The 22,835-nt window shown below is 42.3% G+C and overlaps 3 protein-coding genes, 1 long non-coding RNA gene and 1 pseudogene across 5 annotated transcripts; 2 read left to right on the plus strand and 3 right to left on the minus strand.

Annotated features, from left to right (window-relative positions):
* Window positions 1-460: 460 nt before the first annotated feature.
* Window positions 461-5,039, minus strand: LOC121964883 (uncharacterized). Its single transcript, XM_088090633.1, has 2 exons — window positions 4,860-5,039; window positions 461-3,217 (listed from the first exon to the last, which is right to left on the minus strand). The coding sequence occupies exons 1-2, from the start codon at window positions 4,921-4,923 to the stop codon at window positions 612-614; spliced, it is 2,670 nt and encodes an 889-aa protein (XP_087946759.1). The 5' UTR covers window positions 4,924-5,039; the 3' UTR covers window positions 461-611.
* Window positions 5,040-5,260: 221 nt separating this feature from the next.
* LOC121963329 (uncharacterized) lies at window positions 5,261-9,559 on the minus strand. Its single transcript, XM_088090662.1, has 2 exons — window positions 9,386-9,559; window positions 5,261-8,264 (listed from the first exon to the last, which is right to left on the minus strand). The coding sequence occupies exons 1-2, from the start codon at window positions 9,447-9,449 to the stop codon at window positions 6,574-6,576; spliced, it is 1,755 nt and encodes a 584-aa protein (XP_087946788.1). The 5' UTR covers window positions 9,450-9,559; the 3' UTR covers window positions 5,261-6,573.
* A 978-nt stretch (window positions 9,560-10,537) lies between these two features.
* LOC121963242 (uncharacterized) lies at window positions 10,538-10,984 on the plus strand. The gene is made up of 2 exons (XR_015779525.1): window positions 10,538-10,699; window positions 10,807-10,984. It is a non-coding gene; the product is annotated as an uncharacterized LOC121963242 (long non-coding RNA).
* A 1,329-nt stretch (window positions 10,985-12,313) lies between these two features.
* Window positions 12,314-14,221, minus strand: LOC121939872 (Ig kappa-b4 chain C region pseudogene; annotated as a pseudogene). The gene is made up of 2 exons (XR_015779518.1): window positions 13,658-14,221; window positions 12,314-12,811 (listed from the first exon to the last, which is right to left on the minus strand). The product of XR_015779518.1 is annotated as an Ig kappa-b4 chain C region pseudogene (transcript).
* LOC121939874 (uncharacterized) lies at window positions 14,173-21,520 on the plus strand. The gene is made up of 6 exons (XM_088090025.1): window positions 14,173-14,298; window positions 14,386-14,727; window positions 16,697-16,879; window positions 17,410-17,547; window positions 19,810-19,832; window positions 20,980-21,520. The coding sequence occupies exons 1-6, from the start codon at window positions 14,250-14,252 to the stop codon at window positions 21,370-21,372; spliced, it is 1,128 nt and encodes a 375-aa protein (XP_087946151.1). The 5' UTR covers window positions 14,173-14,249; the 3' UTR covers window positions 21,373-21,520.
* The last annotated feature ends 1,315 nt before the right edge of the window (window positions 21,521-22,835 follow it).

The following is a 22,835-nucleotide window of genomic DNA, read 5'->3' on the forward strand; positions in this document are numbered from 1 at the left end:
CATCTTGAGTGAAACATAGAGTTCGTTATCCACCGTCTGACTTACCGAGGTTGGAATCGGTCTGTTCTACCAGGAGAACAGCAGCATGTTGGAAATGTTCCTGCAGAACGGGATCCATAATGCTGTCAACTAACTACGCCGAGCATGCTAAGAGGCCGTGACTGCCATGCATGCGTCGTGTGCTCTGGAGAGGCCCAGACGCACACTGCGGTAGATAAGTAGTTAATATCCCCAAATCTGGTCTGGAAAATACAAGTTTATGTTTTATGTTGTCTTTTTTTTTATTTCCCACCAGAAATTTTGGCCAACATTTTGGCTAACATAAACTCTGGTCCAGAACTGTTTCAACCCTCCGTTGCTCAGTTTCATCTGAAGCAGCAGTTTTACTGCCACTGCTGTTCACAACACACTCATGACTTTTGCCATGTGACTTCACGTTTCTTTTGTTTCAAACCTTTCCCAAACGCTGAGCTGCTGAATGGCTTTCTCCTGTGTGGATTCTCCTTTGTTTCCTCTGATCTCCACTTCCAATAAATCTTTTGTTTCCCTCAGAGCAGCTGAAAGGTTTCTCTCCTGTGTGTTTTCTCATATTTACCTTCATCTGTTCTCTATCAGACTGGGCAGCTTATTGGTTTATCTCCTGTATGAATCAACATGTGCGTCTTCAGATTAGACTGGAAGCCAAATCTTCTGTCACACTCAGAACAGCTGAAGGGTTTCTCTCTTGTGTGTATTCTCATGTGTTTCCTAAGATTTCCACTTAAAATGAATCTTTTGTCACACTCAGAGCAGCTGAAAGGTTTCTCTCCTGTGTGGGTTTTCATGTGATTCCTCAGAACTCCACTTGTAATGAATCTTTTGTCACACTCAGAACAGCTGAAAGGTTTGTCTCCTGTGTGGATTCTCATATGATTCCTCAGATCTCCGCTTGTAATGAATCTTTTGTCACACTCAGAGCAGCTGAAAGGTTTCTCTCCTGTGTGAGTTCTCATGTGTAACTTTAAACTTCCTCTATATGTAAATGATTTCGCACAGACTGAGCAGCTGAAGGGTCTCTCTCCTGTATGAGTTCTCATGTGCGTCTTCAAATCTGCTTTGTAGCCAAATTTTTTGTTGCACACACTACAGCTGAAGGGTTTCTCCCCTGTATGAGTCAACATATGCATCTTCAGATCTGCCTTGTAACAAAATCTTTTGTCACACTCAGAGCAGCTGAAAGGTTTCTCTCCTGTGTGGACTTTCATGTGTATACTTAGACGTCCTCTTCCAATAAATTCTTTACTACACACTGAGCAGCTGAATGGTTTTTCTCCTGTGTGGATTCTCATGTGTTCTTTTAAATATCCATTCCTGGTAAAAGACTTGTAACAGACTAAACAGCTGAAAGATTTTTCTTTTGTATGAGAGCTCATATGTTCCTTCAGATTTCCTTTGGAGTTAAATCTTTTCCCACACCCAGAGCAGCTAAATGGTTTTTCTCCTGTATGAGTTCTCATGTGTCCCATCAGAGCTCCCTTGGTGCTAAATTGTTTCCCACACTCAGAGCAGCAAAACTGTTTCTCTCCAGTATGAGATCTTGTGTGCATCTTCAGACATATCTTGCTAACAAAATTTTTCCCACACTCTGAGCAGCTGAATGGTTTCTCTCCTGTGTGGATTGTCATGTGTACCTGTAAACCTTCACTATTTCTAAATGACTTCTTACAAACTAAGCAGCTGAAAGGTTTGTCTCCAGTGTGACTTCTCTCGTGTCTTTTTAGAATCATCTTGCTGACAAATCTTTTCCCACACTCCGGGCAGCTGAAGGGTTTCTCCCTGACAGGAACTTGATCATTTTTTAAACCTGACTGAGGTTCTCTGGTCTCCTTCCAATCATCACTGTCATCAGTCTCAGGTTCAGAAGAGTCTCCAGTATCGTCTTCACTAACAGGTTGTAAATGTGTATCTGTCTGTGAGTTCCTGGCTGGTTCTGGTCCTCCACAGTCCTCTCCATCAGCTTCTGTTTCCATGTGTTGGGTTGAGCTGCTGGCTGGAGGCTCTGCCTCTCTGTTCTCCTCAGTTTGAGTCTGATGAAGCTGTGAGGAGTGACCACCGACACACTGATGGATTACAAGCAGTTTGAATGAAGTGAATACTTGGTTACAAATACTGCAGCTGAAGCTCTTATCTCCTTTGTGGTTTTTCATGTGTTTATATAAACTTCCACTCTGTGTAAAACATTTCCTACAAATGGAGCAGGTGAAAGGTTTCTCTCCTGTATGAGTTCTCATGTGACTCCTCAGATTTCCCCTTTCACTAAAAGCTTTATCACATACTGAGCAGTTGAATGGCTTCTCTCCTGTATGAGTTGTCATGTGCCTTATCAGATATGCCTTACACACAAATCTTTTATCACACAGTGAGCAGCCGAATGGTTTCTCTCCTGTATGAATTTTCATGTGTTCTTTCAGATTTCCCTTGGTGCTAAATCCTTTCCCACACACAGAGCAACTGAATGTTTTTCCGCCTGTATGAGATCTCACGTGTCTCTTCAGACTTCCCTTGGTGTAAAATCTTTTCCCACACTCAGAGCAGCTGAACGGTTTCTCCCTGACAGGGACTTGATCATTTTTCAGAGAGTTTAAACCTGACTGAGGTTCTCTGGTCTCCCTCCAATCATCACTGTCCTCAGTCTCAGGTTCAGAAGAGTCTCCGGTCTTGTCCTCAGTCTCTGGTTGTAAATGTGTATCTGGATGTGAGTTCCTGTCTGGTTCTGGTCCTCCACAGTCCTCTCCATCAGCTTCTGTTTCCATCTGTTCAGTTAGTCTTTGATGAAGCTGTGAGGACTGAGGTTTCTCTTCATCATCTTCACTCTTCACAGGGACAGGAGTGAATGGGAACTTGGTGATATCAGCCTCCTCCAGACCTTGAAGCTGCTCTCCCTCCTGACTGCTCCACAGCTCCTCCTGCTCCTCTTTAATGTGTGGGGGCTCTGGGTCCTCCTGGTCCTCTTTAATGTGTGGGGGCTCTGGGTCCTCCTGGTCCTCTTTAATGTGTGGGGGCTCTGGGTCCTCCTGCTCCTGTTTGATGTGTGGGGGTTCTGGGTCCTCCTGCTCCTGTTTGATGTGTGGGGGTTCTGGGTCCTCCTGCTCCTGTTTGATGTGTGGGGGTTCTAGGTTCTCCTGGTCCACACTGGAAGGGGGAACCTCTTCTTTAACCACCAACAGCTGCTGGACGTCTGCAGGAATCAGGATGAAGGACAGACTCATTAGTGTCCATCACTAAACTCAAACCAACAACAAGAAGTATCTTGAATCGACATAAAACGAGAAGAACAGATTCTTAAAGATCTTATTCTGAGTTCTGACGTTCTGCTGCTGAACAACGGATATGTAAACAACAACAACTACAGATTGTTGTTACAGGCAGTAAATGGTTTGAATTTTTGTGTGTATGGAGATGTGTGTGGACATGAATAAGAACGCACAAAGAAGAAACGGCTGACTGAGTCTGAGGCTGAAAGACAAAACAGCTGTCCAGAAAACTACCAAGAAAGACGGTTAAGTCATGGTGAAGTTTTGTCTACATGTTACATGTGCAACCCACTGTGGTAGATTTAAAAAGGAAGTTTTAGCATAGCGGCTAACTCAAAGAAAAGGAACAGCGGCCTTAACTGTCCACATGATCGTTATTGGCATGTCATGTCATTGTTGTTGTATATTATGTATCACATTAGAGATCAGTGCTGTTGTGTTAAATGTCCTGCCTCTTTTGTTTCCATGATGCCAGCATGCTGTCTAAAATCACACTGGAGCCACATGATGCCGCTGCTGTTAGGTTCTACGTAAAAATGTAAAGGAGGCGTAAAGACGGGACTTCGTAGCAGCTCTGAAGAGTGATCTCTGTGTGAAAAGGAGCTACAAAGAACCCCAGAAACAAGTGCTTAAAACACGAAAATCTGTTTTCCCTCCTTTCAAAGTCACCGCTTTTGCTGGATGTGTCGTCGGTTGGATGTGTGTTGGTGGATGTTGTTGGTTGGATGTCTTTTTGGTTGGATGTCTTTTTTGTTTTGGCATAGCAGAAGTTAACTTCCATGGATGCTAATCTCGATGGCTAACCACCAAAGGCAGTTCTTTAATAAAGCAATTCAACTGAAATTCAGCAAATACAGTTTTCATTTTTACAGATACTTAACTGACGAAAACTTATCATGTTTTCACATTTCGCTGCAGAGCTCCACTTCCGGTTGAGCTGTCCGAGTCTGTAACGTTGGAAACAAGCTAAGCTAAATATTTAGCTTCAATAACAGTGCTGAACAGATTATTCCTGTAAGCAGCAGCTCAGTTTACCACCAGAGAGGAAAGGGTTAACGTCACAGGTTATGACAGTCATTCATACTGTCTTATTAAATACCAGATCGTCTTGTAATGAGAAATAAAATGTTCTGTCCCTGACGGGCTCAAATCGAGACGTGATTTGTTCTCTATCTTTCATGCGCTAATAAACGCAACGTTTTCACGCACTTTTAATAAAAGAACAAATAATAATGCGTTTCAAGTTTTGAGAGAAGTTTAAATCAGTCTGTGGGAGAGAAAGATCCGGAGTTACAGGCCTGTCACTAAACGTGAGATCTCTATTCAGAACATGGAAAACAAAAATATGAGCAAAAACATCAGATGCGCATCTTATATATTCAGCGGAGATAAGACTTTCATGAAAGAGGAATTAAACACTTATTATTGTTTATGTATATATATCTTCTGATAAATAAACAAATAAAGAACAAACAATAACAAAACAAACAATAAAGGTTCAGACTGAAGCTAGCTGCGGCTAACAGCTAACGTTAGCTTAGCATCATTAGCAGAAAATAAACAAACCTCTTCTTCTTCTTCTTCTCGGGTTTGAAGCCTCGTGTAGCAGCAGTTTCCGGTGTCGGTCCATCTCTGCTCCGGTTACTGAACTAAACTCTGACGGTTTGTTTTTCTGCCGTTATTTAGATCCAGCTAACGGTTCACTCTGCTAACCGAGATCACCGTCACACCGGCGGAAGTACACACCAACACTGCCGGGGCGGCCTTCAAAATAAGACACGCAGCATTGCTGATATTAAAATTCTTTCTCGCTTGCACAAAACTACAGATATGAGATTTAAAGATCTGAACTGAACGGAGACGTCATTAAATGTTCAAATGTCCTTCATGTTGTGGCACACTGTGGTGTGATCTCTTTTCAGGGAGCAGAGAACAAAGAAACAGATCAGGAAGGAATGACGCAGCTCTTTCAGTTCTTGTGTCGCCTTTATTAAGTCCCAAAAAAGAGAAAGTAACAGTGTAAGGGAGATTATTTGTGTCCCAAAGAGATTAATGTACAGAATATGGAAAAGCCAATAAAAGCACATCACATTATCAGATAAAACCACACCAGTCTGTCAAAACATCAACTTATCACCAAAACTCAATAAGTTTCAAAGCAAACAAAGCATCAAATATTCATCCGCTCAGATCAACACATTTACCTCCACTGAAAAGCTGCATGTTCTGTTTTCACGTCCTGCTGCGGCCTGAAAGGTTCACGTCTCGTGAATCTTGTTTTAATTAACATTAATAAATTTCAATTTTAACACATTTGTGCACATTCAGAGCAGGTATTAGATTTCACATCTCTAGGAGGGTTTCCATTAACCCTCAAATTACTCAAATTGAAATTGTGAATATAAAATATGCTCAAAAGAAACATGACTGTTTTACACAAAAAACTCCCGATTAACACTACAAGGTTTTTACGCTGGCATGAGGTGATATTTCAGGCGACAGTAAAAATCCATATTCGTCCAAACTGCAGTGGAAAACCTTTTTAGTCTTTTCTAGGTCACATGACGCTGTGAGGTCACATGATGCTGTGAGGTCACATGACGCTGTGAGGTCACATGACGCTGTGAGGTCACATGACGCTGTGAGGTCACATGATGCTGTGAGGTCACATGATGCTGTGAGGTCACATGATGCTGTGTCTATGTGCTTGTCAGTAGGAACTGGCTCCCTCATGTTTTGAATCCACAATTCCTCTGTGAAATCATGGACTACATCTCCCAGAAATCCCTCATACGTGGCCTTGGATTGGACATAATGACGGCTAGTTTGGTGGCTGCAATAGAAATAAAGCTGCTAATGTTTTGAAGATCCATCGCCATGGTTACTGGGATGTTATCGCCAGAAGAGAAGTCTCAGAACATCACTCAGTGGAAACACAGTCAGCTCCACATTGAGTTTCATCAACATTTACTAAATACAGCTTAAGTTCATGGAAAGCCGCCTCCCGTTTTAGTCATGAATCTACACATCGTTTTATGCATTTGGTCATTGGATTCTTGCATTATAGTAGATGTTAATACCAAGGAGAAATGTGCAAAATTCTGCTTTTCAGAAAACTGCAAAAATTAATCCATCCTATCACCTTTAGTCCTACATAATTTACAGAATTGAAAGTGATAAAAAATAACAACAAAATAACATTAAAGTCTCATAAATCATGTTTTAATGAAGTTTTGTCTTTTAACACATTTGTGCACATTCAGAGCAGATTTCAAATCACTCACAGCAACTTTTTCAGAGAGTTTAAACCTGACCGAGGTTCTCTGCTCTCCCAGTCATCAACACTGACTTCAACCTCTGCCACTAAAGAGTCTCCGGTCTCAGTATCTGGTTGTGAATGTGGATCTGGATTTCTGGCTGGAGGTTCTGCCTCTCTGTCGTCCTCAGTTTGAGTTTGGAGCGGAGAGGACTGACAGGAGAAGTACTGATGGTTTCTGAGCTGATAAAGCCACGTGAATCTTCGATCACAAACACTGCAGCTGAATCTTTTCCCCCCGGCGTGATGTCCCATGTGACCTGTCAGACTCGTCTTGTACATAAAACTTTTACCACAAACTGTGCAAATAAAAGGTTTCTCTCCAGTATGAGTTCGCATGTGTGTCTTCAAAACTTCATTCTGATTAAAACTTTTACCACAAATTGGGCAGCTAAAGGGTTTCTCTCCTGTGTGGATTCTAAAGTGTTTCTGTAAACTTCCGCTCTCTGTAAAAGATTTCTCACACACTGAACAGCTGAAATTTTTTTCTCCTGTGTGAGTCACCGCGTGTCTCTTCAGATTCGCCTTGCAGCCAAATCTTTTCCCACACTCAGGGCAGCTGAAAGGTTTTTCTCCTGTGTGAGTTCTCATGTGTTCCTTTATTTGTGACTTGAAGCCAAATCTCTTCCCACACTCAGAGCAGCTGAAAGGTTTTTCTCCTGTGTGAGTTCTCATGTGTTCTTCGAGATCTCTTTTTCGTTTAAAAATTTTACCACAAACTGAGCATATCAAAGGTTTCTCTCCTGTGTGGATTCTCATGTGTGTCTCTAAATTTTCACTCTGTGTGAAAGATTTCGCACACACTGAACAGCTAATGAGTTTCTCTCCTGTATGAGTTACCACATGTTCAACCAGACGTGACTCAGAGCCAAATCTTTTCCCACACACCGAGCAGCTGAATGGTTTTTCTCCTATGTGAGTTATAGTGTGTCTCTTAAGATGTGCCTTTTGCAAAAATCTTTGATCACATACTGAGCAGCTGAACGGTTTCTCTCCTGTGTGACTTATCATGTGTCGCTTCAGATTTCCTTTAAAGCCAAATCTTTTCCCACACTCAGAGCAGCTGAAAGGTTTCTCCCTAACTCGATTCTTTTTCAGAGAGTTTAAACCTGGCTGAGGTTCTCTGGTCTCCCTCCAATCATCACTGTCCTCAGTCTCAGGTTCAGAAGAGTCTCCAGTCTTGTCCTCAGTCTCTGGTTGTAAATGTGTATCTGGATGTGAGTCCCTGTCTGGTTCTGGTCCTCCACAGTCCTCTCCATCAGCTTCTGTTTCCATCTGTTCAGTTAGTCTTTGATGAAGCTGTGAGGACTGAGGTTTCTCTTCATCATCTTCACTCTTCACAGGGACAGGAGTGAATGGGAACTTGGTGATATCAGCCTCCTCCAGACCTTGAAGCTGCTCTCCCTCCTGACTGCTCCACAGCTCCTCCTGCTCCTCTTTAATGTGTGGGGGCTCTGGGTCCTCCTGCTCCTCTTTATGGTGTGGAGATTCTGGTTCCTCCTGGTCCTCTTTAATGTGTGGGGGCTCTGGGTCCTCCTGCTCCTCTTTAATGTGTGGGGGCTCTGGGTCCTCCTGCTCCTCTTTAATGTGTGGGGGCTCTGGGTCCTCCTGCTCCTCTTCACCAATGATCACTTTTCGGACACCTGAAAGTCGACCTGAAACACAGACGGACATCATGTGTTTGTGTCAGACGGTTTCAGTGGTGTGGATTAACAACCGTAAAACCTGTAAAAGCCTAGTCTCAATTAAAGTCCTCGTCCCCCTTACCAGCCCGCTGTGGATCCACATTCGGACAAACAAAGGCCGGTCTGTATTAGAGGCTCGCTGTGGTTACTATGGTTACCATGCAGCTCATTTTTATACGTTCTTGTGTTGAATAAAGCAGAGTTGTTGGCGACCTGCTGGAGATAACGTCAGTCAGCTGTTTGGATCACACGGACAAATCTGAATTTATGTTTAAACTTTTGTCAGTTTGGACACACGACGTTAGCTCGGAGACGGTATTTTCAGCAGAGTAATCGAGTAAGATGAAAAAAGAGAGCACTCGTATTTTTTTAAAAGATGAGGTGGTAATTTTGAGCTTTTTGCATTGTTTTTATTTTTTGGGGGGGCAGATTTTTCAGATAACTTCTTCTAACCTCTGGTTCATTTCTTCTTTTGTTGCTACCTTCTTTTAATGTTTTTGAATAATAATGTCTTACACAGTGATTTCAGCAAAGAGAAACTATTTATTTCAGTTTCACAGTTTCTACAGTTACTTAGAAGCTTATTTTGTTTCTGACATCAGTACATGGGCGACCGATGCGAGTATTTTAGGACGTTTGAATGGTTTTAGGACATTAATCAAATTTAAGGATGTTTTGCAGATTTTAGGAGGTTTTAAGGATCGTTTTAGGGATTTTAGAACATTAATCAAATTTTGGACATAAATCAGATTTTGGACATAAGTCAGATTTTGGACATTAATCTGATAAAATTCTGTAAATGAATGAATGTTTGATATTCATGATTAGGGCTGATGTGTCAGTTAAAGAAATTTATATAACTGGATAATATTTTCTTATTTTCTTTATTTGGTTGGTTGTGATATTAAATATCGTCCCCGCGGAGCAGATTACTTTGTCTGTACTTTGTTTTTTAGTAGCTGCTGACAGTCTGGGATATTTCGATAATTAGCAGCTACATTGCACACGCCCCTTTCTGCACGGAGCTAGCTGCGGCTAACAGGCTAACGTTAGCTTAGCATCATTAGCAGAGCAGCAGGAAGGAAACAAACCGTCTCCTCGTGGCTTCGTTTCCGGTTTTAATATAAGATCCAGCTGCTTCCGGTGTCGGTCCATCTCCGATTGACCGAATAACGCGTCGGTTTTTCTGCGGCGTTTATTTCAGCTAACGGCTTCTCTCCGCTGACTGTTCCCGTTGTTCCGGTCCGTAACACGGGAACAATCACTTCCGGTGCCGGATGTCAAAATAAAATTCTCTTTAATGTCTTCACAAATATAAATCTTTGTGATGTAAACAGTCAGCGGAGGAAGAAGTATCCAGTTTCTTCACTTAAGTAAAAGTACGAATACCACACTGTGCTTTTACTTTTACTCGTGAAAGTCTTGCACTGAAAACTGAAAAATGTTATTTAAGTTAAAGTAAGTAAATGTAATCAGGAAAAAAATAATAATTTAAGGATAAAAAGTTAAAGTTCCCAATGCAGAGAAAAAAAGAAAAAAAGGAAAACACCCTCACCTAAATTATATTTAAAAAATACCCTACCCCCAAATACAACCCCCCTGTTGAGGATTGTTATAAAGTATTTCCATTTCCATTTGAAGTATTTTTGATTAGTATCAGTATAATCAGTAATAAGTATAAATTAGAAACTATATCACCTAAAGAATTCTAAATATGGCTCGGACTCCTTCAAAGTAAAACGTTGTGTCGTCAGCAAAAAGGTTAACTTTTTTTGCAATCATCAACAAAAACACATCAAAGTCTATCGGGTAATTTCTAATAAATTTTTTAGTCGTTTTGTATTTTTAAAGTAATAGAGCAGAGAAAATTTGATATAACAGCACTAAGTTTTCTCGGGTCAAACTATTAATGTGTACAGTGTAATAATTAACCCTTATGTAACCACAGTTTACCTGCTTTTAACGAAGACTTGGCTGAGCTCAATAAAACACTCGTACAAAGTTTGCTGGGCAGTAACCAGTAATGACATGTCAGTTGTGGAGTCAGAAGACTTTTACTCTTTCTTTGTAAATCTGAGGGACAGTGAAAGTACAAATACATAAAAGAAGACCCTCTGATTTTAAAACACACTCGTTAAAGTCAGTCCATACACGGGAAAAGGAAACGAAACCATCAGCACTGACATGTTTCTGACCAACAGTCAGTCAGATCATTTCCATAGAGCCACTTTGCATCAGCAGCAGCATGCTCCAGTGCTCTGGGACACTTTATAGTCCTGAGAGGTGGACACTGGAGGACTGACAGCTGTCCTTCGTGACAACAGAAGTCACAGAAACCCTCCTCATCAGAAACATGACTTTGACCTCCGTCCTCATCGGGACTCTCCTCTGCTGCTGCTTCACAGGTAAAGTCCAGAGAATCAAACTCCTCTCCTCCATCAGCATCCGTCCCTCTGAAATGAAGAGCACAAAACCATGACGCTGCTTTCTGTTTTTGTCCCTGTGTCCTCAGAGTCCAGAGGTCAGGTCACAGTGACTTAGCCTGGAGCAGTGAGATCTGCTCCAGGAGCCACGGTCTCCATCAGCTGTAGCTTTAATGATGAGGTGGACGGAGATTGTGGCAGTTATGCATCTGAGTATTGCCTCTCTTGGTACCAACAGAGAGACGGAGAAACTCCTAAACTGCTCATTTACCTTGTCAGCACGAGAGAGTCAGGGATTCCAGATCGTTTTTCAGGCAGCGGATCTGGGACTGACTTCACCCTGACCATCAGTGCAGTTCAGACTGAAGATGCAGCAGTTTACTACTGCCAGAGTGCACATTATATCAACAATCAGTGGGTGTTCACACCGTGAAAAAGCGTCGTACAAAAACCTCCCTCAGCTGCAGAGGAACTGATCTGACTCACCAGCTGCACTGAAACTAAATCTACGGAGGTTAGATTTCATACGGAAGTATGAAATCAATAATTCATAACTTTTCAACACTAAACATACTGTGATACTGTGAGAATAAATACTGTGAAGTTATAAAAAAAGGAGTTTTTTTGCTGCACATCAAAGCTAACCTCTGTTTTAGATGAGTTTTATTTATGATGTATGATAACATCGACACTAACACTACAAATTGTGTCTGTAACCTTTTTTATATGATGTGTGTTTTGAATTCTGCAAACTAGTATTTTTTATGATTCAAACCAATTATACAGAGCATGTAAATCAGTAACGTTTTAATGAGTCCTGCTGTCATCTCTGAAATTGTCTTTGTCAGCCAGAAATACTACGTAAATGTTTTTCAGGTAAATTATACACAACATTTATTTTATTCATCTCTGTGCAGACGATGTACTATTATTTATTTCAGATTTAGCTTTTTATTTCTCCAACTTTTGTTGTTTTATTCTAGTACTAATGCAGGTTCTTTAGAAACTATCAAACCATCACAGTCCTTCCTATACTTGGCTGAATATGATATGATTGCAGATATTCTTTGTAAATTCTTCGTGGAGAAATTATATATTTGTCTGCTAAGTTTTGAAAACAGTCAGCTTTGGGAGAGTCAATGAGACACTGTGACAATAATAAAGATGAAAACAGCTGATTTGATGAACACGTTATGATCTAAAGTTAGTAATCGTGTGTTTGAGTTATTTCAGTCATCGTGGCTGTTTTATATTCTGTCAAACATGTCGTTTTTAAATCAGAGCAAAAATTATTGATAAAGTATGTGCACTAGTAAACTGTTAACAGTGTCCTGGTGTCATAATTTATTTGTGTTTGTGATCTTCGGCAGAAACAGTGTGTTCATATTTCTTGGATAAATCGTAGATCACACTCATTTTATTTCTCTCCCTGCAGACGATATACTGCTATTTATTTCACATTTGGCAAACTTTTTTTCTCCTTTTGTGGTTTGATTCAAATAGTCATGCATGTTGTTCAGACACACCTTAAATGCCGTCACTCTTCAGAGAAAATCACTGAGACACTCTGATGATAATAAAGATGAAAACAGCCGATTGGATGAAGACGTCTTTATTACGTGGAAACGGTGAAACAATATTGAAACTTTGCAACAAGCTGGTAGATGCTGCTGCCGAAAGCTGTGAAATCAAAGACAGAGAAAGTTCCTGAGTGCAGAGTGAGAGCAGCAGCAGACGAAAACCAGCAGCGGAGTCCCAGCGAGGCAGCTCAGGACTGGGAACACTGGTCTCTGGTCAGTGTCTCTGACAGCGGAGTCTGGGAGCCCTGGGTGGCCTCACAGGTCACAGAGCCCACCTTCCTCCACTGGTCTGCAGGGAGCCTCAGGGTGCTGCTCCAGCTGTAGCGGCCGTCCTTGTCCAGCACGCCGGGACTCCTGCTCTCGTCCCAGCTGCCGCCGCTGCTGCCGTCCACCTTCCAGGACAGACTCCAGTCCGAGGGGAAGCCCTTGTTGGCCAGACACATGAGCGTGGCCCTCCCCTGCTGCAGCTCCTCGCTGGAGGGGGGCAGCACCATCAGGGTGGGACGGACATCACCTAGGAGACACCAATCAGCTCAGAGGACGGGGACCACAAAGCTGTCAATCACACACCAGCAACCGGGACAGCTTTACTGTGAAGGAGCGGGTTTTCTCCGTGAAGGAGTTTCGGTCAGATGGTGTTTCTGCTCCAGCAGTCACCCGCTCACACATTGTTTCACTTCCCTTTCAGAAACCTCTCATGCATATCAGCACACAAAGAGTCCCCATACGACCCCAGAGACGCCAAACTACACTGGAAATAAAAGAATCCCATCTGAAATCTCAACGCTGAAAATGTTTCCAGCCAAATATTCTTCACGTCAAAGTCCTGCTGCATTCATACAAACACGTTTACTGTCAGAACTCTGAAAAGGACAAAAGCTCATCACGCCCGCTGTTAAACAACATTATCAAAAAAATAACGTCCCGAAATAACTGACGAGCAAATTTAAATTGTTCATCAGACAGATTTAAAAACACAAACAGCATCAGAGAGGCGTCGACATGATTTCAAAGCGAGGTTAAAAGATGATTTAAGTCATTTTAGAAACCTGTCTCAGTGTTTCAGAAAATACTCAACTCAGCTAAATAAAAATGAAAGAGAACATCATGGGCGTCATTTAAACACTGTAAGGCTTTTGTTCATGTTTCCTACAGTTCAAGCTGTTAAAATGTAACAAATAAAATCAAACGTTTAAAGAGAAGTTCAGTAAAGCTGCTCTGAGTTCAGCTTCAAGGTTAAAGAGGAGAAATTTGGAATTAAAGAGATTTCGAACAGACCGGAGGAAATTTATATCTCCTGCAAATGTTCAGACACAGAAATTCAAACCTGAACTGATTCAATATTTGAACAGAAACTTACTTCCAACATCCAGCCTGGTTCCTCCACCAAAAGTCCACCACAGTGATACAAACTGATCGAGTCGCCGTACAAAAACCTCTCACCGTAGAGACACACGGCTCTCTGACTCTGAACACCACAAACTCAACATTATCACTTCCTGTTTTGAAAAGAATTAAATATTTAACATTTTACCTTTCAAACATTGCAGCAATGATTCAGAATTAATCTTTTTTTTTTTTTTTTTACAAATTCATCATTGAATTAGTGTGACAGTAAAACTGATCCCTCTGACATTAAATGAAAGCAGACAGAAGACACTGTGAAAGAAAATCTTTGTGCAGGCATCAAAGCAAATCCACATCTGAATGATCAGGGACACATTCCTGATCAGTGCTCTGATCAATGTATTGATCCGCAGAGAAACAGCATCATCAGGGTCATCCAAGTCCCTGCTGCAGTCAGTCAGATCATTTCCATAGAGCCACTTTGCATCAGCAGCAGCATGCTCCAGTGCTCTGGGACACTTTATAGTCCTGAGAGGTGGACACTGGAGGACTGACAGCTGTCCTTCGTGACAACAGAAGACACAGAAACCCTCCTCATCAGAAACATGACTTTGACCTCCGTCCTCATCGGGACTCTCCTCTGCTTCGCTCGGGGTGAGAAAATCACTTCTCTGTCATGTGAAAACCATTTGGAGTGCAGCTGAGTTTGTCTCATGTCCAGCGCTTCTTCTGTCTCCGCAGGTTCTGTCGGACAAAACGTTGTCTTGACTCAGTCGGCAGCCAAAGCGGTGCAGCTGGGTCAAACCGTCTCTATCGACTGTAAAGCCAATCCAACAGTTGCTCATTACTCTGGTTCTCAATACTACCTGGCCTGGTACCAACAGAAAACTGGAGAAACTCCTAAACTTCTCATCTATGTAACATCAGCCCAATTTTCTGGAGTCTCGTCCAGATTCAGTGGAAGTGGAGCGGGGAACGGAGTTGACTTCACTCTGACCATCAGTGGAGTTCAAACCGAAGATGCAGCAGTTTACTACTGCCAGAGTTATCACTCTATCAGCAGTCAAGCTGTGTTCACACCGTGAAAAAGCGTCGTACAAAAACCTCCGTCAGCCACTGCAGAGGAACTGAAGTGACTACTGCAGCTCGAAGCTACTGCAGAGACTGATACACACACACACACACACACACACACACACACACACACACGCACACATGCACACACACACGCACACACACACATACACACAGAGTGTGTCTGGCATCAGCTCATTTACACAATATAAAAAAATCACCTTGTTTGCAGATGACATCCTGTAAAACATCATAAAACCCTCATTCTTTCATTCAGTTCATAATCACGGCAGAAGGTCGTGCAGATTGTCTGGATCCTCTCAATCACATTTTAAATGTTCATCAAATATTTTGATTAAAATCCAAATTTCATCTAACTGAGATAAAGAAGTATTAACAAAGTATTTCTCTCACATAAAAGAAATAAAAAGTGATTCGGTAATTTGGAATCATCATTTTTCTTGATTCATATGTACAAAACAAAGAGGTTTAAAACATTTTGCTGCACATCAAAGCTAACCTCTGTTTTAGATGAGCTTTACCTCTGATGTATGATAACATTAACACTAAAACTACAAATCACGTCTGCAGGGAGCCTCAGGGCGCTGTCCCGCCTGAAGTGGCCGTCCTCCTCCAGCACCCCGGGACTCTTGCTTCCAGGACAGACTCCAGTCTGAGGGGAGGCCCCTGTTGACCCGGCACAGGGGGGGCAGCGCCGTCAGGGTGGGACAACGTGACCCCCTGGAGGAGACACAGAGACAACATGAAGACAGTTCCTGCAGAGAGAAAATCAACTCCACCCTGTTGGCGGCGGCAGAGGAGGCTGCTGGTTTAGCTGGTCGTCCTCAGACTTGATCAAACTGGTCTTCAGTGTTTCACTTCTCTCGCTGAGCTCAGTAACCATGGCAATGGGCAGGCATCACTGCTGAACCGTGGCAACAGGCAGGTCTCGGGTCTAAAGATAGAGTTTCAGGCGCAAATCTCTTTCTTTAGTTGAACTAACAAACCAGCAACCAAAGACAAAATGTAATTCTGTGAGTGTGAGACTCTGATTTGATTGTCAACATTTTCAACTCAATGCTGTCTTCATTTACGCCAATATCACCGCTGACCAGGGACAACACACAGACTTCAGCGCTAACAAATGTTTTTATAATGCAAAGAGTTTCCGATGAAAACCAAAATACTAAAACAGCATGTGGTCAGTGTGACTGCAGTGATATTATGATATTTTTTATTATTAGATTAAAGAAACACACTCAAAGTTTCCAGATGATAAACTCAATAAATACATTTCGTTATTTCTTTCAAAGATTTGATCTTTGATCTCACAGAATCTGGTCACTGCAATAATATTAAATTTGAACTATCCTTTAAAAAAAATAATCATTTAAGGTTTGTTTTAAATAATTACAAACAAAATAAATATTGCATTTGAAAAAGAAAGAAAAAAGATAAAATATAATGGTGAAGCTTTAAACTGTTCTTTATAAGAAGAAAAAAAAAATTTTATTTCCAAGTTCTGAAATGAACCTTCAGCTTCAGTGAATGTCATTCTCTGAAAACGTCTGTTTTCACAGTAACACTGTAACAAGCATTACGGTAACCAGAAAAATAATCGTGTTCAGTTACTAAAGAAGGCAAAACACCAACTTTACATTAACAGGGCTCTGATAAAAAATCAGTCGGTAAAACAAAGCATGACATTATTAAGTTCCTGAGAGAAACTGAATTAGATAAAAGAATCTCGTTTTATTTATTTATTTTACTGCCTAATCTCTTGCTCCACACTTCAGTCCAGTTGGTGGCGGAAATGCACTCGTTGACTTTTATTTTGAAGGCGAGCAGCTGTTGTGCTCCGGAAGCAGTATTCTCTCCTGTGTGAAACTGAGCGCAGTTTGACGAAGATGGCGTCGGGCAGAGCCGTCTGTTAGCAGAGAGTCTTTGTTGTGTTGATAAAGTGTGAAAATGTGTAAAGTCCAAATGCTGAGAGCGTTGGTGAAGCAGCGACTAACTGCGGCTGCTGAAGAGATATTTGGGCTGTTTGAAAGAACGATAGCAGAGTACGAGGAGGAACTTTCTCGATCAAAAGAGGAGAACGAGCGACAACGGAAACTACTGGACGCTGTTTTCAACCCTCAGCTCCGGTTACACAGAGCAGGTCTGTTTACCTGAGGGACTGTTCTCTATTTATCACAGCGGGGCTGTGTACCTGAGGGACTGTTCTCTATTTATCACTGCGGGGCTGTTGAACTGAGGGACTGTTCTCTATTTATCATAGCGGGGCTGTTTACCTGAGGGACTGTTCTCTATTTATCACAGCGGGGCTGTTTACCTGAGGGACTGTTCTCTATTTATCACAGCGGGGCTGTTTACCTGAGGGACTGTTCTCTATTTATCACAGCGGGGCTGTTTACCTGAGGGACTGTTCTCTATTTATCACAGCGGGGCTGTTTACCTGAGGGACTGTTCTCTATTTATCACAGCGGGGCTGTTTACCTGAGGGACTGTTCTCTATTGATCAAGGCGGGGCTGTTTACCTGAGGGACTGTTCTCTATTTATCACAGCGGGGCTGTTGAACTGAGGGACTGTTCTCTATTTATCACAGCGGGGCTGTTGAACTGAGGGACTGTTCTGTATTTATCACAGCGGGGCTGTTTACCTGAGGGACTGTTCTCTATTTTTCACAGGTGAAGAGATATTTGGGCTGTTTGAAAGAACGATAGCAGAGTACGAGGAGGAACTTTCTCGAGCAAAAGAGGAGAACGAGCGACAACGGAAACTACTGGACGCTGTTTTCAACCCTCAGCTCCGGTTACACAGAGCAGGTCTGTTTACCTGAGGGACTGTTCTCTATTTATCACAGTGGGGTTGTTTACCTGGGGGACTGTTTTCTATTATATATTGCCCATTGAATAGCATCAAATCACAATGGACAAAAATTAAACAGTCACTGTACAGTGTACACTAACCCGAGACAGTGTTTGCCTCCCGGACTGAAACTGAAAGATGGTTCCACAGAAGAGGAGCCTGATAGCTGAAGGCTGACGCTTATTTACGCCTAATACCCCTTCTAGGGCATACGCCATCAACAAGAGTTCTCCAAGCATCTCAATCCTGAGCCACCCTCTCAACTGTCCCCTGGTGTTAGCCCATTCTTGTGGCATCTGCATCCATATCTCGATGCTAGGTGTTTCATGGTCTTCCTTGCTTTCTTTTTCTTTGGGGGTTCCACTTGAGGGATTGTCTTGAGATGTGTTTTGGACAGATTCCAGATTGCAGTTCCCCTGCTCAGTTGGTTGTGTGCGCTTGAGAATCAGTTCCCTTCAGTTGGCTTTCTGTGTTTTCTGTTTTGGGTGAGAATCTGAGTTGAGTGTGTTTGAGATTATTCTTTTGGCCAGTTTCCATACATTTTGTTTCCCCCTTGTCCAGTGACACCCACTTCACTTTTGGTTGAGTTAGTCTATCATTTTGATAGTATCAGTGGGTGGCTGTAGGGAGTTTTACTTCCGCTGTCACCTTTTAAAAAGCAAGTGACCATTTTGCTTTGACCCTTTTTGGGATTTGTCCAGTGTTTTGTTAATTACACAACCTGCGACTCCTGTCCGTCAGGTTTTGTTTAAAGGGGAAACGTAGCAGATGTTTGAAGCTGTTTTTTGGAGTGTATGTCCTACCCATCTCCAACACCGTTGGAGAATAACTGCCTCTGCTGGTTGCTGCTTGATTTGCCGCCACATAGGGCTGGGCGGTATGAAATAAATTCTTATCACAAGATTTTTTTTTAATATCAGTCGATACTGATATATATCACGATATACATCAAATCAGTATTTCTGTCGAGCTTAAAGGTTCCTTTGACTCCTCAGTGAGATATGAAGATATCATCAGGTTAATTTATGTTTAAATATGTATTTTCTGTCAGATATTGAACATGACAAATATACTGTAGAACAGCATCACCAGCTGGAGGACCTATTCTACTAAAATTCAAAGAGGTCCAGTTACTAAAATGTCCTCCCAGCAAAGGTCCGAGCCTCATACCTAAAATCAATATCACCATTAACTGAACGTTTTACTTTGATTACGATTATTTTGCTTTTCTTGTGGTTTGTTTTTTGCCCTCATAGTTCACTGACACAGTGTCATGTGACCATGGTGTGTTGGAGTGTAATAAACATGTGATTTATTATTATTGATTAAACTTTCCATCATTATATAAAAATGAAAAGCTCCATCTGAAACAAACTTCAGGTAAATTGAAGCACATTGTGCTGATAATAGGCCAACCTCTCCTGACTGCAGGACTCTGACTTCAGCTTCTGTCAAACTTCTGTGCTGTTAATCATTTTACTCAGGAATTAAAAACTTTTGAGTCGGCCTACTTCTCCTATAGCTGCCAACAGCCTGCCGACATTCACAGTTAGAGAAAGGCTGAAAATAAGCTCATGTACTTGTGGCCCCGGGCCCCCAAAACATTACATCTGCCCCTGGTAATAATAATGAGAGCTCAGCGCGAGCGGCCGGATGAGACACGGAGCGATGCGTCCTGGTGTTTCTAAATAATTCATCCAAAGTCTGATTAAAGCTGAAACTAACACAAAGTCGTCTGTGGACGTCTAAAAAAAAGTCACTTTCCACCTCTGAATATTTGCCTTTTTCAGCGCTGTGGCTGTCAAACACTGTTCTAGATGCATATGGTTCACCGCGGCGCTATTCTTATTATCATTGGCTGTTCTTGTTGATTCCAGTGATCTAGGATGATGCGCAATATTGCGATCTGGTCTATGCAAGATCTATCCTTGCAGAAGTCAGTCTGACGGTCTCGGAGGTGGGGTTCAACAGCGTCCTTTATCTTGTCCAGTATAATCCTGTTAAACCAAAGTGTGAGTTTGTATTCCTCTTGCTTGATTGGGTCTTTAAGCTGTGTTGAGCCTTTATTGCTGGTTCTTCTCTCCTTTCCAATTTTTCTTAAACTGCAGCAAAAAAGAAGATGAGGATGTGAGGCACACTGGCCCCTCATCTGACTCGTACATCTTGTAGGGACCTCCTGAAATTTCTTGTGATACATACATGTTCTATGTGGTTTTCAGTGAAGAGGTTCGGTGGTACCCAGGTGGCTTTATGTATCTGTCTGTGGGGGAAGATACTTCCGCCGATGACAAGATTGTTGTTGGCACTTAAAACTGCAAATCCCTCCCTATTTTCATTTATAGCCCTTGCTGTCCAATATTGTCTGCATAGCTTCTGTTGTCACTCCAATCTTAGCATTAAAGTCACCCATCCCAACGGTTATGTCTCTTCCTGAGTAGTTCTGAATGATGGTATGCAGTCTGCTGGAGAACTCCTCCTTGTTCTCTTCCTCACTGGGGCATTGCACTGAATGATGTTCATTTGTATTCTTTCCTTCTTGGTTCTGAAAGAAGCTGTCATTGACCTAGGCCCATGTTCCTCCCATCCTAAGACTGCTCTTTGGGCATCCTTGGAAAGCATCAAGGCCACTCCCTGAGTATGGTGTGAGTTCTCCTTTTTCGTGTCTTGAGTACAGCAGCAGCTCTACTATCTTGAGCCATTTCTGTCCGGATCCATTCCATCTTGATTTACTTATTCCCAGTATTGCAAGCTTGTAGTGCATCATCTTGGCAGCCACTTGTGCAGTCTTTCTCGCCTCATACATGGTCCTCACATTACATGTTCCAACGGCAGCGGTTGCCCGAGTTGAAAGGATTGTGTTCACCCAGGTAGCTTCCGGATGTATCTGGCTTTGACTACCCTGTTTTATAAATCTCATCGATGAAGGTCAGTGTTCTCTCTTGGTCAAGATTTCTCATTTTACTCCTGTTGACATAGCTGTGGGTTTTTTTACGGGAAAGGGTAGCCAACCCCTCGCTTATCCCTCCTCTTTTCTCATCTGGGCTTGGGACCAGCAATGGCATAATTGAGTTTTTGAGACAAGGTATGCCTATTTTTATTTATGTTACGCATGTGAAAGAACGCAGTCCCACAGAGATGTAGTGGAGTAGAAGTATGAAGTAGCAGAAAATGGAAATATTCAGAGTACCTCAGTAATCTTCCAGAGTTCAGTACCTAAGTATATGTATTTAGTTACTCTCTACCACTGAAACCCTCTCACACAAACATTACTCCATGTTGTTACTAATAGATGAAAACTCCACAGAGCAGCTATGATTTAGTGTTGTTGCCAAGCATGGTTAATGATTGTTTGTGGGTTTCCTTTAAACAGCTCTCTGTCTGTGTTTCAGCTTTACCCTCAGATGTACGAAAAGGGATTGTTGTTAAAAAAGAGGACAAGGAGGACCCAGAGCCCCCACACATTAAAGAGGAGCAAGAGGACCCAGAGCACCCACACATTAAAGAAGAGCAGGAGGACCCAGAGCCCCCACACATTAAAGAGGACCAAGAGGACCCAGAGCCCCCACACATTAAGGAAGAGCAGGAGGACCCAGAGCCCCCACACATTAAAGAGGACCAAGAGGACCCAGAGCCCTCATACATTAAAGAGGAGCAGGAGGACCCAGAGCCCCCACACATTAAAGAGGAGCAGGAGGAGCTGTGGAGCAGTCAGGAGGGAGAGCAGCTTCAAGGTCTGGAGGAGGCTGATATCACCAAGTTCCCATTCACTCCTGTCCCTGTGAAGAGTGAAGATGATGAAGAGAAACCTCAGTCCTCACAGCTTCATCAAAGACTAACTGAACAGATGGAAACAGAAGCTGATGGAGAGGACTGTGGAGGACCAGAACCAGACAGGAACTCACATCCAGATACACATTTACAACCAGTTAGCAAAGATGGGACTGGAGAGTTTTCAGTTGCTGAGATTGAAGTCAGTATTGATGATTGGAAGGAGACCAGAGAACCGCGGTCAGGTTTAAACTCTTTGAAAAACAATGGAGTTCCTGTCAGTGATTCCAGATGTAGTGCCGGAGAGAAACCATTCAGCTACTCTGACAGTGAGGAAAAAATTGCCACCAAGACATCTCTGAAGAAACACATGAGATCTCATACAAGACAGGAACCATTCAGCTGCACAGTTTGTGGGAAAGGATTTTTGCGCAAGGCATATCTCAGGAGACACATGACAACTCACACAGGAGAGAAACCTTTTAAGTGTTCTCTGTGTGATAAAGGATTTTTGTGCAGGCCACACCTGGAGCGACACATGACAATTCATACAGGAGAAAAACCATTCAGCTGCTCAGTCTGTGGCAAAGCTTTCAGTCAAAGTGGAATGCTGAAGCGACACATTAAATCTCACGCAGGAAAAAAGCCATTCAGTTGCTCATTTTGTGATCAAAGATTTTTGTGCAAGACATATCTGATTAGACACATGACTGATCATACAGGGGAGAAACTATTTAGTTGCTCAGTGTGTGACAGAAGATTTTTGTTCCGGTCAGATCTGAAGAGACACATGAAAATTCATACAGGAGAGAAGCCATATAGTTGCTCAGTGTGTGGTAAAGCGTTCCGTGAAAGTGGAACACTGAAGCAACATATGAAAACTCATACCAGGGAGAATCATTTTAACTGCTCTGTGTGTGATAAAAAATTCTCATGCAAGGCAAATATGTCAAGGCACATGACAACTCACACAGGAGAGAAGCCATTCAGCTGCAGTGTTTGTAACAAAAGATTTACCTGGCGTTTACAGCTCAAAAAACATAAATGTGTTGGTCATCAGACCTCACAGCTTCATCAAAGACAAATGGAACAGATGGAAGCTGATGGAGAGGACTGTGGAGGACCAGAACCAGACAGGAACTCACATCCAGATACACATTTACAACCAGAAGCTGAGGACAAGACTGGAGACTCTTCTGAACCTGAGATTGATGACAGTGATGATTGTAAGGAGACAAGAGAACCTCAGTCAGGCTTAAACTTTCTGAAAAATGATCACGTCAGTGAGAAACCGTTTAGCTGCTCAGAGTGTACAAAAGGATTTAGCAGCAAGGGAAATCTGAAGGAACACATGAGAATTCATACAGGAGAAAAACCATTCAGTTGCTCAGTGTGTGATAAGAGATTTTTGTGCAAGGCATATCTGATAAGGCACATGGCAACTCATACAGGAGAGAAACCATTCAGCTGCTCAGTG

The sequence above is a fragment of the Plectropomus leopardus genome, chromosome 17 (genome assembly GCF_026936395.1).
Source record: "Plectropomus leopardus strain MGB_pleo_1.0 chromosome 17, ASM2693639v1, whole genome shotgun sequence".
Lineage (NCBI taxonomy): Eukaryota > Metazoa > Chordata > Actinopteri > Perciformes > Serranidae > Plectropomus > Plectropomus leopardus.

Excerpts from the sequence above, each read along its gene's own strand:
- LOC121964883 (XM_088090633.1), bottom strand. The coding sequence starts at position 4,923 with ATGGACCGACACCGGAAACTGCTGCTACACGAGGCTTCAAACCCGAGA. Across the intron at positions 3,218-4,859 it reads GAGAAGAAGAAGAAGAAGAG|ACGTCCAGCAGCTGTTGGTG; the intron begins GTTTGTTTATTT and ends TGATTCCTGCAG.
- LOC121963329 (XM_088090662.1), bottom strand. The coding sequence starts at position 9,449 with ATGGACCGACACCGGAAGCAGCTGGATCTTATATTAAAACCGGAAACG. Across the intron at positions 8,265-9,385 it reads AACGAAGCCACGAGGAGACG|GTCGACTTTCAGGTGTCCGA; the intron begins GTTTGTTTCCTT and ends TCTGTGTTTCAG.
- LOC121939874 (XM_088090025.1), top strand. The coding sequence starts at position 14,250 with ATGACTTTGACCTCCGTCCTCATCGGGACTCTCCTCTGCTTCGCTCGG. Across the intron at positions 16,880-17,409 it reads GCTCCGGTTACACAGAGCAG|GTGAAGAGATATTTGGGCTG; the intron begins GTCTGTTTACCT and ends TATTTTTCACAG. Across the intron at positions 17,548-19,809 it reads GCTCCGGTTACACAGAGCAG|TGAAGAGGTTCGGTGGTACC; the intron begins GTCTGTTTACCT and ends TGTGGTTTTCAG.